This window comes from Poecilia reticulata, linkage group LG18, assembly GCF_000633615.1.
Source record: "Poecilia reticulata strain Guanapo linkage group LG18, Guppy_female_1.0+MT, whole genome shotgun sequence".
NCBI classification, from domain to species: Eukaryota; Metazoa; Chordata; class Actinopteri; order Cyprinodontiformes; family Poeciliidae; genus Poecilia; species Poecilia reticulata.
The window spans coordinates 8,210,875-8,229,966 of NC_024348.1; the positions used below are offsets into that span (position 1 = coordinate 8,210,875).

Below are 19,092 nucleotides of genomic sequence, written 5' to 3' on the forward strand. Positions count from 1 at the left end.
CAATTTGCTTGTAAAGTAAGTTTATAGACACGTGTTTTTTTCCCCTTCAGACTCCCTGATGTTTTTCGCTGCAAAACATATCCTCAAAAGAAGTTAAAAGATATAAGGAACAAGATGTTTTTCCCATGTTAGAAGTGAAAGTCGTACTTTTTAATCGATATTCAGGAATTAGTGACTTAAAACAAGCTCGTGGAGCTTCCTGAAAAGTTACTTGTATGTTAGTTTTGTCTCAATTCAAGTGTTGTAACGACAAACTAGATCAGAAATACTTGGAAAGATTTTGTGCTTCTGCACGTAAAAAAAAATCTATTTTTATCCGTTTGTTATCCAAAAGAAAGTAAAAGAGGAGAGTTCAGGGCTTATTTGTCGTTATTACTGCAGCTGGAAAGCCATTTAGATTGCCCTAAACTCTACACACACACGCACACACACACACAGCCTGGTGTCACTCTATCCAACTTGCCCCCACTAAAGGTCGCACAGGCGGTAAACTCTAACTTTGAGGGTAGACACATCAGAGGCTCCACGCTGATTTATTTGACTCAAAAGTGGAGCCCCCTAACGAGGGCAGAGGTGTAGCATTTCACTTTAAAACACTGTGACAGCCGATCATGCGCTCATTAGGACTGGAAGCGCAAAGAAAACGCAAAGAAAAAATGAACTAATGAAAAACTTTGCAGATGACATAAACTCTGGCAAGTTTCAAATGTATGGTTCAGATTTGGGTTTAGCCGGGTCGTGCTTTAGCAGTTTCCAAATGGAAACATTATTGCTGACAGAGTTTTCAACATGTATTCTACTTCAGTGTTTTTCAGAGTGAAATTCTTTCTCAATATTTTTTTGTTTTTTAACATTTTGTATCCCTGAGGGCAAAACATTAACCAGGTTTGGTTTTATTTTAAGTGCAAAAACAAAAAACAACAACAACAACAACAAAACATTACAACGAAACTGGGTCCACAATTCAGCAAAGGGTTTAAACTTAGACCAGTTAGACAATCTGTCATACTTAAGCCCCCCCTAATCTGGACTAATAGATAACATTCAGATAACTTTTAAACTGCAAGTTAACTCCTATGTTTTTTTTTATTTATGAGCATTTTCCAATGCTTTGTTTGTCATCTAAACCAAATCCAGTTTAAAAAAGAGTTTCAGTTTAAAACTAAATTATAAATGCTCCAGAGGCAACAAAAATAAAAAAATAAAAAAAAAACATTTAAATGCCCATTTGCATTTTTTAACTAGCGTGCAATAATACACACTATACCAGTGCATTATTTTTCATAAATTCCTCATTTGTAACAGCTAAAACGTTTTCTTTTTTTATTCATTTTTATCCACTAGAAATTGTATTCTATGTTTTTCGAGAATTTTAAAAGTGTTTAAGAGTTGTAGCCTTCAGGTAAAAAGTACAGAATCCCAAAAACTAAACTGAACCACTTTAAATACACTTTTGTTCCTGATGTCATCAGAAATGTGATGGACAATGCGTTGAGACCTGGAAGATGTACAATAACTTTGGTTTTCTGTTGTTTTTAAACCGTTGTGAATGTAGTCTACGCTTCTAGTTGTTCTTATGTACCGAATGTGTATTTATTGTTTGTTTGGGAAGCTGCTACAATGCAATACACACGATGGAGTACAAGACACATTTCCCATAGGGGACAATAAAGTATTATTCTATTCTAACTCAGAGTTCCTACACTCTTTGGTGGCATCTATAGATCATTGGGAAGAGTAGTCATGTTAAGTATAGCTGGATGTATATATACATGTGTGTATTGCTAGAAAAGCACTCTTAACTAAAATAAACTGTGTAAAAACAACCAGCAGGAACAGAAAGTGATCAGTGAGAGTCGGTGTGAAAGACTATCTGAGATGGGTGTTTCAGTTTCCTGTATGACTGCCTGTCAACACGCTACTCCCATCCATTTCATTTTTTGTTAGGTTTTTCCTAATATAGGTTTTTACAGTGAAAATCCTGGAAAGAAGCGACTTCAACATATTTCTTTTTGCTTCAACCTCCTAAATTCCAATCATCTGCTTTTTGTCGAAAACACATGAAAACTTAACTTCACGAGAAAAAAAAAACATTCTGTTTTCCAACTAGTTCTCAAGTCTGTCTATACGAGCACTCAACTCGGATCTACATGACATGATTTAGCAAACAAGCAAAATTAAGAGTCAAGTGTGCATTTGCTTTACGTCAGAAGACACGGAGGAAGAAACAGAAAGACGTATGGCAGCTGTGTTTCGTTCTCCGTCTGGTCTCGGCGCAGGATGACATTCATTGTAAACTTTGCACCGCATTTCCGTTTGTTGAAGCTGCATCCCCGAGGAATCCGAGTAAAGCCTCTCAGATCTCCACTTTATAGGGGTTAAGCGGCGCGAGCAACTCTGTCCTGATTAAGGGAATTTTAATAATTAGCGGGCGAACGTCTAGAGAAGTGGATTATTCGGTGGACATTTCTCATTCCACTTGACTTATCAGTGAGTAACGACTTCAGCCTGTGACCAAAAGACAGATGGTGGAAACTATTTATCCTGCGTTTGTCGAACTTAAATCACCGGCGGAGACGAGGCCGAGCCGACCAGCCAGATTTATTGGGATTTTATAGCATCTTGTCCTCTTCTGAGAATCATAACTGTGAGGGATTCAGGTGTGTTTGCGTTGTAGTTCAAACCTTTCAGCTCGTTCCTCTCCCATTCGGTCTGATTTATCTAAACCAGGATCCTGCTTGGAGCGACACGCTTCATCAGAAGTTCTTTAAAATATATATACATATGTCTTAAGCTATTGTTGAATTGTGACTTTCTCAGAGTGATATATTCTATCAGTTCAAGACTAGAGCTTATAAATTTGTGCCAGCAGTTAATCTGGAACAATGGAGGTTTTCTACACTCCATCAAAAGTATCAAAATGTTCACACAGCCACCGAAATACCAACAGAAAGCACCTCTGATGGCTTCCTCTGTGAGCCTTTTACCTTAACACACAGCCGACATTTTGATCTCCTATTTTGAAAACACTGTTTTCGGGTCACCTGAAGGGTTGCCGCTCCTACAAGATTCCCCCGTTTAGTTGCAGCCAGATGCGGGGCAGAAAATCTGTTGGCAATTTTCTTGTCTTGAAGTGTGTGTGGGAGCAATTTTCCTCTTTTGGGGACATGTGGGAGCCGAGGCCAGCATGCTACGCGTAGCGAGACGAGCCACAGCGGCGGATTAGACACCATTTACTCTCCGCCGTGTTTTATACACCAATGGGGTTGAGGTGGGGGAATGTCGGGGTAGCTTCATTTACTGAAATACCCCAAACCCCCTGGCCTTTAGCGATCATGTTCAATTTACAGGTTCAGTTGAGTGCACGGTGCGGGGGGGAAAAAAAAAAAAAACTGAGGCCAAGAAAAACACATCACCTTCAGAATATGAGGTGAAGCGAAGCACATATTTAGGATTTTGTGGTTATTAATTAATTAGGGAGAAGTGAAACAGCCGGTATTCGGTTGCTCGCTTCAGGGTGCTGGAGGGGGACTGCATGACTGCGATCGGAGCGAGGCAGGAAAACGGAGAGAAAAGCCATAAAAAGTTATCTTGGAAAGAACAACAACAAAAAAAACCCAATAAAGAATAAGGAGGATCAAAGGGACGCACTACCAAGCGAAAACAATTATGTCTTTAAAGGCGAAGCGAAACAAGGACACACTTTACTGCGTGAAAGGGTTGGAAAGATCCAGCGTGTGAGAATAGACAGTCGGTTCGTGTGTTTACATCCATCAAGGGACGCAGGATGTAAAGCAGAGATCGGATGAGATGAAAGGTTGAGAGGAGGGATAGTTTGTATGGTGTTAAGTGGTGTATGGTGTTACACATAACGTAATTCATATTACGGTATGTGTGATTTACTCACTTATGCTGAGAATGGCATTAGCAAACTTTTGTTCCAGAAAATAAAACGCTTTTACTCACAAGTGAATATCAGTCTGTCATGTCGACCGTTTTGTAGTCGGATTTAACTGTTTTTGTTGTGACAGTTAAAGCTGCAGAATGTAATTTTCACAAAAGTGTGTTTTTTTACATCTTTATTAAAAGTGTCAATATGTTGTTACTGTGTAATATGAAACAGATAATCAATGAAAAGATCGAGCTCCTTCTAGAGCTAGTGTTGACCATCTGCTGAAATGTATCGCTCCTGGTCAAAAACAACCAATCAGAGCTTGGACGAAGGTCTCAGTGCTGTCAATCATGCTTGTGTATCTGATGCCAAATGAGCTAATTTGCTGAGAATCAACGTACCTTTCCAGGAAAACAGATTGTCTGCCATCATCGGTGGGCATGCTAACTAGCATTAGCATTCAAAACATGCTACCTTGTGGGGAACTAGCTTTTGCCTAGCGGAGAGCAAGGAGGAGGGTAAACTAAAGTTACTGCAGCTTAAATTGGTTAACGATAAATTGAAAAACATCTAACACACTGATATTATTTATGCTTTCAGTACTTTCTACTTGAATTATCTTTACATATTGCCCTTTAGAAGTAAGTCGTTTGCTGCAAATTAAAGTATAATGGAAAACTCTTAAACATTGCCCAAAACTAAGGATGTTTTCTCTGGAGTCGACGCCCGCTGTGGAGCGGGCAAAAACTCCTCAGTCACTCAAAGAAAAAAGAAAAAAACAAAAAGGCCGCGTGAGAAGTGTTGAGTTAAATTTTGTCGGACATTAGAGACTTCTAACTTTATAAAAGTAGTGTTTTTATATTGATTTTGTTTTATATTTACTTCGAAATAAAACCAGAAATATGTTCTATCATGTCAGCACCCCCTTCCTGTGGAGAGAAGAACTGCGATTAGTTATGTTTTATGATCAAAAGGTGAACGAATGCAACATGAACTCCATTTTCCCGATGTCCTCAAACGTACCACATGTCTGAAGCGACCAATCAGAAAGCATTGTCGGCCATTTTGTGTGACTCGTCACCGGGCAGACTTAAATGCAGACAACGTGGAAATAATGACAAAAAAAAAAACCGCCTGGGAAATTGCCCACAATGTGCTGTAAAAGTATGTACCAATTAGTTTTGGCTATGTTTGTACACAAGTTCTTAAAATTTACAAAAAGTTTCATTTTAGGCTATAAAAACGATTCAATCAGTATTTTTTTTTATGTTATTATACAAATATCATGATTTTTTTTTTACTCAGATTTTGTTTTTGTGTGTTTTTTTCATCCAGTGGGAAAATGCATTTTGTCAAAATGAAACAAATACTGTAAAATCATGAAGCTTAGGTTGTGCTGAAAATAATGATACCAAACAAGTAAATGAAAATAGTTTTTATGGTGAAAATACAAGGGTAAATTCAAAATTAGACCAAAACGGCCATTTAGACACAAGACTACTAAGGGTTGGTTTTTGTTCCCAATGTCAATCTTGAGTTTTCTTAAGAATATGCAACTTCTGAAAACCAGTTCCAGTAAAGTTATAGATAAAACAGATCAAAAGTTTGGCAGTGAGATTAAATTTGTACATTCATATACTTTGCAAGAAAACGGATGTGACACAATCAGTTATTTGAGGTTTTCTTACGCTCTTCAAAGTAACCTCCTTTGGATTTTCGATCATGGCCTGATGGTTGTGTAAAATCCTTGTGTTCTGCTTTTATTAACCGGAAATGTTTGAGAAAAAAAAACTTACAGAATATTTATTGTCATTCGTGGCATTTTTGTTGATCCAAGTGTTTCCATCTTCTTTCAGGTGACGGAGAACATCATCTCCAAACAAACCTTCATTGGTGAGTCTCTCTCTCTCTAACACACACCCTATTATTTATCCGCAGCATTCTTTCCTAAGGGTTTTCTTTTCTCCCTGACAGAGGCGAGAACAATGCCTCGCTCTTTCAACAACTCAAAGTTCATGAGCTCCGTGGCCCAGAGGCCGTCTGCCCACCTGACTCTTCGGGACACCAGCTCTCAAGGTGAGACGGGATGAAAGTCACCCAGGATCCTCCGTCTAAGCAACGGTGGAAACGGCAAAGATGCTGAACGTGATTTCCCCTTTGCCAACACGCGTCTGTTCAAATGATGCTAAGGTCTGATCTGAATGGAGCACCATGTTGAATCGGTTTACAGGAATACAAATCCCAGCAGAACTTTGTCAAAAGGCATTAGCAATCTCGTTTTGACGTCAAACAGACACAAACAGTGGGGAAGACACTTCACAGGAGCAGCTGTTGTTCATGCTAACTCACACGGATTGCATTAAATGTTCTTTAAATCATCTTTACTTTCATATCTATGTGTGCTCTCCAGGATAAACATCTGTGTTTTTAGATTTTTCAATTTTCCCAGCTCAGATTTGGTTTAAACAAGTCCTTCAAAAGCCCTGATTTCATTCAAAACAGCTGAAATCCTGTTTCTTTTGCAATTCAGAGCCATCCGAAGAGGAAAACAATTGCTCAACCCATCAGTTATTTCATGGTGAGCATCCAGTAAGATGGGCACCCAAAATCACTTAGAGACATTGACTAGGAATAAATTATAGGTTATAAATGATGATTAAACAACTGTTTGTGTTGTCAAAAATACTTTGCAGTTGGACTTTGTCTTTCATCTGCCTGTTATCCAGACTTTGGCATTTCATTTGAAACTGGCGTGCAAGTCTAAGGGTGTTAACAATCTGGCAAAGGCTGCATGATGTTGTTTCCACTGCGTTGACAAAGGGCAAGGAATGTATGCTTGTGTGTATGTGTGTTGTGTGTAAGGGAAGGAGGACGAGAGGGTGAGGTTCACACATTCAGCCTGGATTTCTCATAAGGAAGTTCAGCAGTGAGACAAACACCGAGGGAAGTCCTCTGATGATGTAGAGGAAGTGTTTAACCTGCAACTGCCGAGAAAAACTGAAGCATGTTAGCTTAGCTGCCCAACTGCTGTTCATAAGTTCACTTTATGTGAACCAGTGTTGTTTCTATTCAGCTGGAGAAAGCTGTGGCACAACCAGGCATTGATTTGTTCTATGAATCTACTGAACATTTCAGTGGGTTCATCGTCACCTGGTGACACTGACATAGAGCTGAGTGTCATCTGCATAGATGATAACTAATCTGAGCTACAGGCTAAACCCATTTGTATTTCCTGTTCTCTATTTGGGTTTTGGTTTACATAAAAGAGCTGGATCACTCAACATGACTCAACAATAATAAGGAAGACAATAATAATCCAGAACTGCACCGTCTAGAGTCATTGAAGTAGTAATTACGGAACAGCAGCAGTGAAAATATGGCAGAACAGATGGATACATTCTCCTTATGATTTAGGCCAATATACAGCTTGACATTAAATCCATTTTTGACATCAACTCAGATAATGTGCTCCCATTCAAAATTATGTGCCTAAAAGTCAGCATGAGATGTCAAAATATGTTATCCAGATTATATAAAGTAGCTTAATGTGCATAAACACTAAAACATGTGCTTTGAAGAATTAGAGTCACGCAAGTCTGCATTGTTACACTTTTCCTACCACTAAAACGGACATAAATTTTAATTCTTCATGAAAGTCGTTTGAATTCTCATCACTGCTTTGCCTTTACATTCTGCTTTATCAAACGCCGCCTCCACTGTTGAACTTTCGTCAATTTTTTTAGTACAATCCATCTTGCTGAGAATCTGCAATATTTCAATACTTTTCTAATGTGTACTTGCAGGGTTTTCTCCCTACCCGATTCCTACAGCGGGCCTCCACCAGTCCTGTCGCCATGTGGTCCGCTCGTGGGCCAATCAGAGCTTTGGAGCTCACCTGCACAACATGACGCTGAGCAATGGGAAGCTGCGAGTTCCTCAAGACGGGCGGTACTACCTGTACTCACAGGTGATAATTCTCATAATACTGGCTCAAATGAGAGAGAAAGGTTAAAGGGGCAGTATTATGTAAAATCAACTCTATTTTTTAGCTTTACATCATGATATGTTGTTATTGCCTCATCAAAAACATTCCTGGAGTGTTGCCTTAATTCTTTCATGCATGTTTAAAAAATCCTTTAATCTCCATGGCAACCATTCAGCTGTGCAAAATACCTGGGTGGACCTAGCTCCGCCTACGAAAACAAAGCTCCTCCTTGAAGTTGCAATTGACAGAGTATCTGCCACTCCCCCACTCAACCCCTCAGACTAGCCAGCAGTAATTAGCAAACCGGTGGATCTGCTAATTTGATCATACAAGCTACTTCACAGCACAATGCTGGTAAAACCGTTTCCAAAGGGTTAATAGAGGAGCCATGTTGTGATGACTTCCTGAAGATGGAGTTTCAGAAAGGGAAGGAGTTTCTTAAAGAGACAGAGGCCCAATTTCAAGGCGTTAAATTTCAAAGTAAATTTTTTTTTTCATTCTTACTTTATAAATATATATGTACAACTTTTTAACAACTGAAGGTAACATATCTACTTAATTTTGCTATAAAATAGCATTATATGCCTGAAAAATACATAATACTGCCTCTATAAAAGGGAACCACAGCTTTACTGGTCCTAAATGCTCACTTGAAAAACTCAACTGTTGCATCAATAGAAACGATCCTTGACTACTGAATGTTCTTAAAAAGCCGTGGAGCTAAGTATCCGTGACTTATCAAAAAGAACAAGGACGCTATGCACCGGTCATAATCATCCTTTGCTGGTGGTTACTTGCAGGTATATTTTCGGTATCCGTCTCCAGCAGCCAGTGACGGGGACCAGCGCAGCGTCAGCCACCAGCTGGTGCAGTGCGTCTACAAGAAAACCTCCTACCCAAGCCCGATACAGGTATGCCGTCAGGTTTTCCCTACGTAGACCAATCGGATATGAACCGTTAACTCACTGTGATTGTCTCTGTCTGGTTCTTCCAGCTCCTGAAGGGGGTGGGAACCAAATGCTGGGCTCCAGATGCCGAGTATGCCCTGCACTCAGTCTACCAGGGGGGCCTGTTTGAGCTGAGGGCCGGCGACGAACTCTTCGTATCTGTCTCCTCTCCTACTATGGTGAATGCCGATGATTCGTCCAGTTACTTCGGGGCCTTCCGCTTGGACCTTTAAGAGAACGTGATGGGAGATGATTGGTAAAAGAGACGCTACGGAGGAAATGGAGACAATGAAACAGACACCTTTTTAATATCAATTGATTACAATTGTGAGCCTCGTTCTTGACACACTAAATGAGGAAAACGATTGGGAACCCTGCAAGAGGTTTGAGTGAAAGGGAGAGAAGAGTGGATTTGTCTTTCCTACTTCCCACTGAGAGAAAAATCGGTTGAGAGACGTGCAATCATCAATATGAGAGGACAGTACTAATTTCCAGTCGATTCTTGCAGTTTGGATTTCCCAAAAGAAGATCATTTGGACATCCCCGCTGAAAACAATCTCGGTGAATTTCCTGTTTTAAACAAACTTTGTTGTAAAAAGCAATCGTACCCACGGATCTCCGAACCAAAGAATGTACACACCCGTCTTCTGCATCAAAGATGTGAAGAAGGGCTTTCGAACGGTAGCAGAAGAAGCGCAATGATCAAACCAAAGCAAACTGTCTTGAGTTTAACTTTTCTAAGCGTGCCATGAGAGTACTGTACATATATAGGCCTTACGATGAGATGTGACCTGCGGTGATTTTTTTTTAAAGTCTTAATTCATTTGTATTTTTACTTTGACTTGACCTGAAAACCACTTGGACTAGAACCATGAACTGTATGAAAAGTATGACAGAGGATAAGGATTTCCTTTTCTGGCTGGATACTGTAAGGAACTGTGATCAGACGAGAACTTTCTGAAGAAGAGTCTGTAAAGAGAAGTGAAAACAAAGAGGACAAAGGTGAAATCTTGTAAATGGTAATAAGAATGAGCCCAGCAAAGCAGAGGAAGATAAAAAAAAGACTCACAGAGGCTCAGGGTGGCATGCAGCCCAACCAGTCTCTTGATCTTCCCTTCTGTCAATGATTTCTTCATGTTTTCTCATAAAAAGTTTAATCTATGTTGCCTTTCTTGTCTAACCTGTGAAGTTGAATCGTGTTTTACTGTAAGAAAAGAATCAGAATGTGCAGAAAAACACTAGTTGCTCAGTTGCAAACATTCACAGCTAGCATGGTTGAAAAAGTAAAATTGTGAACATTTGGGTTTTTTTTTTTGTTTAGGGACTACGTTGCATCTAGCACCTTGTACATTGAAATACATTCAGATAAATGTTCAAATGCTAAATTTATCTCAGTTGTAATCTTCCAACCTCCTAAAATAGGTGAAAATAACATGTTAAAATACTTGCGTAAACCCATGCATCAATGTGTGCCAGAGCAAGATTTTAGCTTTTTTTTTTTTTTTAAATAAATCAAAAAGCCATTTTGCTGCCTTCTGATAAGCCACCACCAGAGGGTGCTGAAAGGTCAAAGGTGAATTTAGTGTGTGAAAAAAAATCACATTAATTTGAAAGCTTGGGTGGAAAAAAGTGCAAATATATGTTTAATTTTATCCTGTGAAATATTCTGTTTCTTTTTTCCTGATATCAGTTTGCTAACGCCAAGTGTTGCATAGTTTTACCAGATAAATGGGAAGACAAAGGGCTTGTTTATTAGAAGAGACACATTTGAAAAAAAAATCTTAATTGGTATAAAGCTGGGAAAGCTCAGTCAGCACCTGAAGCATGCGTGAGATAAACTAGTGAGGGGAAGTGCACTCATGGTTTTACACTATGTAGAGTAGCATTAGTGCCAGTCATGCTATGCTAAGCTAACCCTGTCAGAGCATAAAGTTTCATCTAACTGATTCACTCTATATTCTGTTATTCGCATTATATTGTTTTTGTCTCGTTATCAAAAAATTAAGTTAAGCCGATAATACAGAACAGACCGCTGATGTCATACCACACAGCTCAGCTACCAATGAGGCTAGTTTAAGCTAACCCAAGTCCATATGTTAAAAGAACCGTAACTGGTTCACTTTATTTATTTCTTGTACTCGTTTTGGCTGGTTTGGATATGGGTTCATTGGTGTTTGGCAAACTAATTTCAAATAATAAGTTGGCTATAACTTAAAATAATCATTTTGCTGCTGTAGTTAGCATTACAAAGTGCTCCATACGAACTACCACATCTTGATCTGCTACACGGAAAACCAACATCGACGACTCTGGGGTCCATTCCCTGTTAAGGTTTCATTTCTTCAAAATTTATCCAACTGAGATGTGATCTATTTGCTCAAGAATTTGTGTTGTACACCATGTGGAAAAAGTGGCCACTGGCATTTGTTTACTTAATTTTGTCAAGAAATTGTAAATAATGTCATAGAACCAATTAATTGCTGTGATATAATCCTTCCCCCATGGACCAGGGGGCGTTAAATATATTTTAAAATCAAAGTTAATGTTAGTATTATCTCCTTTATTTACATTAGAAAGATGTAATTTTGTTTTAAATTTGTAGAAAAAAAAGAAAGAAATTCTTATAGCAGTGATATGCCAACAGCTAGTCTGAACCATAAATGCTTTTGATTATTTTAGCCATTTAAAATAACTCAAACTGAAAATGCAGACCTTGTACACTTTCACAAGAGACCGCAGTTGTTTGTCACCATTATCCCAGTTTAACAATGGCCTTGCCACAGCTCTAAAATTACATCAGCTCATGCCAATAGCTAACTTACTAGCATGATGTGGCAGATCCGCTAACAGTCAAACTGCTGGGTTAAGTTCTAGCCAACTGACAAGTCGCAGATGATGTTGTAGTCGGCAAAGTCAGCCAACGCAATGTTAGGCTTCCAACATTCTTTTGGGAATGTTTCATCTTGAGGGGAAAAGAATACATTTAACAACAAAGCCTAGAAGACTTATCTCTGCTAATAATGTGTGTTTATATGAACAAGTTCAATACGAGCAGGCTAAAATCTGTTAGCTAGCCGTTAGCCTTGAACTACAAAATCTTTTTACTGTAGTTAAGGGATCCATTACTGATTTCACTTTAAGAAATCCAAACTATCTCTGTAACAAGCTTAGACACTAAACTGTTGAGGTTAGCATTCGTAACACTAAGTTTCACTTGGTCAATAAAAGGATATAAACGAAAACCATTGGCTCTTAAGACAATAGAAATGTGTTTTTTTTCTGTCCATTTTCCCTTTTTATTGTAAATTAGGGTTACATCAACCAAAAAGTTACTCGTTAGGACTGCCTCTTTTTTATTTCACTTCCTAGCTTTAATGTTTTGTGGGAAGTAAAGCAGAAAATGTAACTGTCAAAACTGAAACTGGTGGTGATAGTTCAATCTAGATGGAACAAGATATCAGGAAACATATTGTCCAAAAAGTGCCTTTAAGGTTTGTTGTTGAATTTCATGTCTGATGTACTTTGCAGTTTTGTAAGAATTTTACAACTCTTACTTCAACAATAAAATAAAAAAAATGAGCTAAAGCTAATTTGTCAGGGATGAAAGGTCAAATTAAATATGACTATGACATAAATGGACTGTTTTACACACGCACCAGAAAAATAAGACACCTCTCCCAGAGGTATGCAGCAGTTATAAGACAAACCCCAAAGACAAAGTTTTGGAAGACAGCCCAGATAAAGAAAGTCACAGACAGACGTAAATAAAAAAAAGTGTTTTGGGAAGAAGCAAGATATTCACTGACACAAACCATGCACCACCTAGCACTGACTCGACCCCTACACGTTTTCTTTTCGCTGGTATGTGGACATGTATGCCCATAAAAGACACACACACACATACATCAGCTCTCACTACATGCCGGCCAGCATGTGCTCTGCAGACACACACATCATTTGGTGTCACACTGTGGAAAAGCACAAACACTCAGATTTATACACACTCAGAAATTTACGGCGCAGCCTCCCTGTGCCATCTGGTTGTTGTCAGTGGTCAGGTCTTGTGTGTGGGTGTGTATGCGTGTGTGTGTGTGTGTGCTCTTACTGTATGGGTTTGTTTAAACAGCTTATGTCACAATCACAATTAAGAAATGAAGTCGAACAAATCAAACGCACCTTTCTTTGCCTTTCCACTTGCATGGTTTTCCCAGGAGAAAAGGACATTTCTACACACAAGCTGACATTTTGACTCAGAACAGAAATTTGTGCGGTCAGATGAGGTAATAATTCAAGTTTAATGGTTTAACTTGAAAAATTATTGCAGTTTCACCCTTTTTTTATTCTTTTTTTGGACTGGTTGTGCTTCCCATCAATGTTCTGTCTTGCTCTTCATGTTTGACCCTCAGCATGTTATTTCAAAAGGGCAAAAGTCTCCCAGTTTCCCCCCCAACCCCCTTAAAAACATCACATTATTATCACAATATACCAGACCACATTGCAACAGTAAATCCATCATTGAATGTCTAAGGGCTTTGTTTCTACTGAACAGTTTTCTACGTAGCTGTGAACATTAGTGGCACAGTGTTGTTGGGAAAATAAACAAATATCTGACTACAACCCCGTGTCTGTGAAAATGTGTTGACTGAAAATGTAAAGTTTCAATTTAGTGATCACAATTTTTTTGTTTGTTTAGATTATGATTCAAACACAACCTCTGCCGACTTTTGCTTGGCGAAAAGAAATAAATGTACTTCACGGTTATGAAAACATGTTTCTGGAGGTAATTATGCGTGTCGAAATAATATTTAAAATTACAAACAGTGTGCTATGTTTTTTTCGGCAAGTCTTTGAGTCATTACTTTTGGTATGTTAGGTTAGGTCACTAAAATTCACACCTGTGGGCAAGACAAACTTTCTAAACTCAGGCTATGAACTGATGTCGTCTGCCATGCTAAAGATTTTCTATTTAATTTATCCTTTCGATTTTTAAGTTGTTAGGAGTTTTTCCATAATAATTACGACAGTCTTTCTCAGTTACCCATAGAGTTTATCTAACTAAGCCAGGTGTGTCCTGAGCTTCATAAGTCAAGAAATGGATACGATAAATTAGCTGCTCACCCAGATTCATGTACCATAAGAATTCATTTTGAGCCAAGTGAGGGAAGCGGTTGTGGTTTCTGACTTAATTCGTTGTGGAACTGCCGTACAGCTGATCTCTGGACAAACCTAACAAAAATAAATCAATAAAAGTTGTTTCAAGAACTTCCCAACAGTCCATTTAGGTCTGCTGGGTAAGCCAACAAATTAATATTATTCTTTATGAGGTGGCGAAAACGCTGCATATCCTGAGACACACATGCCAAAAGATCTATAAAGTGTGTTTAGCAGCAGCTCAGTTGGAATACAGTCAGAAGGTTGTTTATGAATTTTAATCGGAGCACTGCAGGAGTCATGATTAATGCTGGTTAACAGCATTTCTCGAGATGTTCTCATTATGACTTCCATCTGTTCCCTTCCTGCGAGGGAACGTTGCCGGGTTGACTGCTGCCATGCCACAAGGCCAAAGAGTCTGGTTCTGCCCCAATAAGTAAATCACTTCACAAATTCAAGATGCGCATGTCAAATGCTTGGGTTTGAGGAAAAAGTTGCACAAAATCATCTGATTGTCACGAGAGACGGACACCAGCTCCATTTACAGTCCATGTGACAAGAGGAGCCCATTCTCAGACTGGAACATTCACTCATGTGGTCTGTTGACAAAATGATACAACGTGAAAAATAAAAGTGAGGTTTGATTTCTCTGTGTGGTCAAGTGTTGCTCTGTGGCAGAAACGATGATTCTACTAAATATGCACTTTGTTGGGTTACCTTAATGTTCTGGGAGTGAAGTTAACGTGGTGAACTTTGTACTTCTGGAGATGGAGCTCTTTGGGAAAATGATCAAGTTCAAATGACTTCAGTTTGAATGAACAGAAGTAGATCCAGAACAGAGTCAAGTGCCAGGACCGAATCATCAAAACGTTGACGTGTCGACCTTTTCATCGCTTCTTAATTTGAAGGTACAGTCTGCTGCAAAAGTGCTTCCTGTCTGTTTGCCACGTCACAAAACCAAACATGAACATAATCACTGAGACTTGAACTGACAGACACAGAATGTAGTGCATAATCATGAATTAGAAGGAAATGTAGAAATTAGACCAAAAGAAAACTCCCAAACAAACCTATAAGTGCACATCTGTATTCACACCATGTCAATACCTTTCACTGCAGTAACAGCTGCAGGTTTCTTGACTCAAGTCTCTACCAGGTTTCCTTTTTCTTTCCAGAACAGCTCAGGCCGAGTCACTGTGCGTCGAGAGCAACTGTGAGCAGCAATTTTGCTTGATTTAATATTCCAGTTAAGTCTGAACTTTTACTGGACCATTTTAATAAATGATCTAAACTTCTGAAGATAACCGGTTGTACCAGATGTTACTCATTAGAGTAAAGGCAGCCAAATGTGTCAGCTTTGATTTTTATACATAAAATATGTCCTATTTCATCTCCCCAATGTCCCAGGAAATTAGGTTTGTGGTTGCAACGTGACAAAATGTGAAAACACAGAAGAACGCATTTAATTTTTGGTAATAGGCCGCAGACCAACGTGTTCCTCCCTTGCAAATAACCCTCAGTGTCTATGTCAGTAAACACAATGCGGTTTCACATAAATTGCCATGATATTTTAGAAATGAGAGTCATTTTAAGATAGCAGAAATCTGCTTTTGTTTTAGCCTTTCTGACCAGCTGTTGGCTCAACCCTCACCTGCATGTTATGAAATGCATCACAGCAGCCAGATGTTGAGAATTTAAGAGGTTTGACAAACTATCTAAAGCTTTTGGTGGCGAATCATAAATTCCCAATGTTCCGTTTAACTTGGAAGCTGCTGCAAAACTGGGCACATAAATAGTTTCTGCAATATCACTGGGAATAAATTGGAGTCGCATTCTTTGGAAAAAATATCAGGGATTACTCGCTGGCTTCCAGACTTGGAAGAAAAACACCAAGCAAGCAGTTATGATAAAACTCTGTAAACTATATGTAAAATCAGCCCAGACTCCAGGTTCCAGCTGCGCCGACTTCAGCTTCCAGTCAGGATTCAGGCAGCGCTCCTCCATGTTTTAAACAACTGCGACTTGCTGAACAAGATAACATATCTTCAAAGGAAGCGTACGAGCTCTATTTGACAGACCGGTTCTCCAACAGCAGAATTTATTGTTTCTATGGTTTTATAGCAAAGCGGAACAGCTAGTCAGTCGATCCACAACCACACTCAACCATCACTGTGTAACCACGGTGCATCATGTGTGAGGCTCTTTTGGGTCAACGGTAAATTTTGACCTCCTGTAGATTCCCTTTTTTATTGTTCAATTATGAACTTTGACCTCAACTGTGGCAAGTCACCCTGGATTTACACTTCATGCGTCTCTGCTCTGCTGCGTAAGTAACTTCGCTGGCGGTTCACCCTTATTAACACTATAAGTGGCTGCGCTTTGCTGTAAAGCCCAAAGGAGAAGCATGAATGGGAAATGAGAGATTACACCATAAAGTCACTGATAAAAAGGATGAGTAATATCATTAAATAATGTAGCTCTCAACTTCCAGAGTTAATATTTTTGCAGTTAGTGAAATTAAACTAAATGTGTAATTAATTGCAATTAATTCATGGTTTAAAGGAGCATGGCCAAAAGTTTTGAGAATGATTCAAATGTTAATATTTACAAAGTCTACTGCTTCAGTTTTTATAATGGAAATTTGCATATACTCCAGAATGTTATAAAAACTGATCAGCTTAACAGCAATTAATTGCAAAGTCAATATTTGCCTAGAAAATGAACTTTATCCCCCAAAACACATTTCAACTTCATTGCAGCCTTAAAAGTACCAGCTGACATGGTTTCAGTGATTGCTCCATTAACACAGGTGTGGGCGTTGATGAGGACAGGGCTGGAGRTCAATCTGTCATGATTAAGTAAGAATGACACCACTGAACACWTTAAAAAGAGGCTGGTGCTYGGCATCATTGTTCCTCTTCTGTGAACCATGGTTATCTCTAAAGAAACAAGTGCAGTCATCATTGCACTGCACAAAAATGGCCTAACAGGGACGAGCTAGAAAGATTGCATCTCAGTCAACAATCTATCGCATCATCAAAACTTCATGGAGAGAGGTTCCATTGTTGCCAAAAAGGCTCCAGGGCGCCCAAGAAAGACCAGCAAGCGCCAGGACCGTCTCTTAAAAGTGCTTCAGCTGCGGGATCGGGCTACCAGCAGTGCAGAGCTTGCTCAGGAATGGCAGCAGGCAGGTGTGAGTGCATCGGCACGCACTGTGAGGCGGAGACTTTTGGAGCAAGGCCTCAAGGAGGGCAGCAAAGAAGCCACTTCTCTCCAGGAAAAACATCAGGGACAGACTGATATTCTGCTAAAGGTACAGGGAGTGGACTGCTGAGGACTGGGGTAAAGTCATTTTCTCTGATGAATCCTCTTTCCGATTGTTTGGGACATCTGGAAAACAGCTTGTTGGGAGAAGACGAGGTGAGCGCTACCACCAGTCTTGTCTCATGCCAACTGTAAAGCATCCTGAAACCATTCATGTGTGGGGTTGCTTCTCAGCCAAGGGAGTCGGCTCTCTCACAGTCTTGCCTAAAAACACAGCCATGAATAAAGAATGGTACCAGAATGTCCTCTGAGAGCAACTTCTCCCAAGCAGTTTGGTGATGAACAATGCCTTTTCCAGCATGATGGAGCACCTTGCCATAAAGCAAAGGTGATAACTAACTGGCTCAGGGAACAAAACAGAGATTTTGGGTCTATGGCCTAGAAACTCCCCAGATTTTAATCCCATTAAAAACTTGTGGTCAATCATCAAGAGACGGGTGGACAAACAAAAACCTAGGAATTCTGACAAAATGCAAGCATTGATTGTGCAAGAATRGACTGCTATCAGTCAGGATTTGGTCCAAAAGTTGATTGAGAGCATGCCAGGGAGAATTGCAGATGTCCTGAAGAAGAGGGGTCAAACCTGCAAATATTGACTTGCTGCATTAACTCATTCTAACTGTCAATAAAAGCTTTTGYTACTCATAATATGATTGCAATTGTATTTCTGTATGTGATGAAAACATCTGACATACACACATGAAAACCAGAGGGCAGCAGATCATGTGAAAATATAATATTTGTGTCATTCTCAAAACTTTTGGCCATGACTGTACATTTTCCCTTGGGGCCAAGAGAATATTGTATTCTACCTAATTGATCTGGATATTGTGTTCCTGATAATTAACACAACTATTGTGGGAAGTTTTGTATTTACTCGAGTATCTTTGTCTGAAATTGAAAATTTGTTTGGCAATCTGAAACGTTCAAGTGTGACAGATTAGCAAAAACAGCAGTTTATGGACCCAGGAATAATTGCTGCATAATTTTTCATAAAACACCTTGAAAGCTAAAAGTAGCAGTTGATGAAATGAACATCAAGGGTCCTACGTCATCAAGGGTGACGTAGGATTGTCACCCTTGATGTTCATTTCATATTAATGTAAACCAGAGGTTTCTCCCAAAGCCCATTGGCAACATGTCATATCTTCTTCTTCTTCCCTCATTAGTGAATGTTTGTCCAACACAGCTGCCATTGATCTCACAGGTGCAAATAAACAGCCTTTCCAAATTTCATCCAAGAACATCTGCAGGGCTAAAAAAATATATATATAATGAAGTGCTGGTGAATCTCTGAAGGGTCCTTTTATGAAATCTATCCCCAACATGTTTAAAACATTAGAAAAAAGCAGTGACATCATGCTGCAGGCACGGAGGCATGGCAACAAACAGAACTCATCGGGACCAGATTGCTGAAGCGGCTCCACTCGCTGTAATGAGTCGCTGTTGCAAATGATCCACTAAACGTGACACAAAGGAAGGTGATGTTTGTAGCATTTGGCTAAAATATCAAGAGGTCATGAACGTATCCAGACCCCTGGATCACGTTATTGAGTAATTAGTTGAAGAAACAGATGATCACGTCTGATCCAATCCTCTCTCAACTGCATGACTCTTAATGAAAAATGGAATAGTTTAGATAATTTAACAGAAAAGTAATTTTGGATATTCCACTGGGGCAAAGCTGATCCATGTGATCAATCATTTCTGCTATTTTAACTTTAATGGTTTTAAGTGCAGTAGGTTTAGACACTTAAAGCTGTGAAGTAAAAAGACAAACAAAGATTTTATGT

The 19,092-nt window shown here is 39.3% G+C and overlaps 1 protein-coding gene across 1 annotated transcript in view; it reads left to right on the forward strand.

Moving 5' to 3' along the window:
- The window catches only part of tnfsf10l (TNF superfamily member 10, like), a 70,557-nt gene extending 60,344 nt beyond the window's left edge, over nt 1-10,213 (forward strand). Inside the window, exons 3-7 of the mRNA XM_008435340.2 lie at nt 5,749-5,785; nt 5,867-5,968; nt 7,696-7,859; nt 8,678-8,788; nt 8,872-10,213. Coding sequence (XP_008433562.1) covers nt 5,749-5,785; nt 5,867-5,968; nt 7,696-7,859; nt 8,678-8,788; nt 8,872-9,057 — 600 coding nt within the window. The 3' untranslated portion in view covers nt 9,058-10,213. The remainder of the gene's footprint in view (nt 1-5,748; nt 5,786-5,866; nt 5,969-7,695; nt 7,860-8,677; nt 8,789-8,871) is intronic.
- The last annotated feature ends 8,879 nt before the right edge of the window (nt 10,214-19,092 follow it).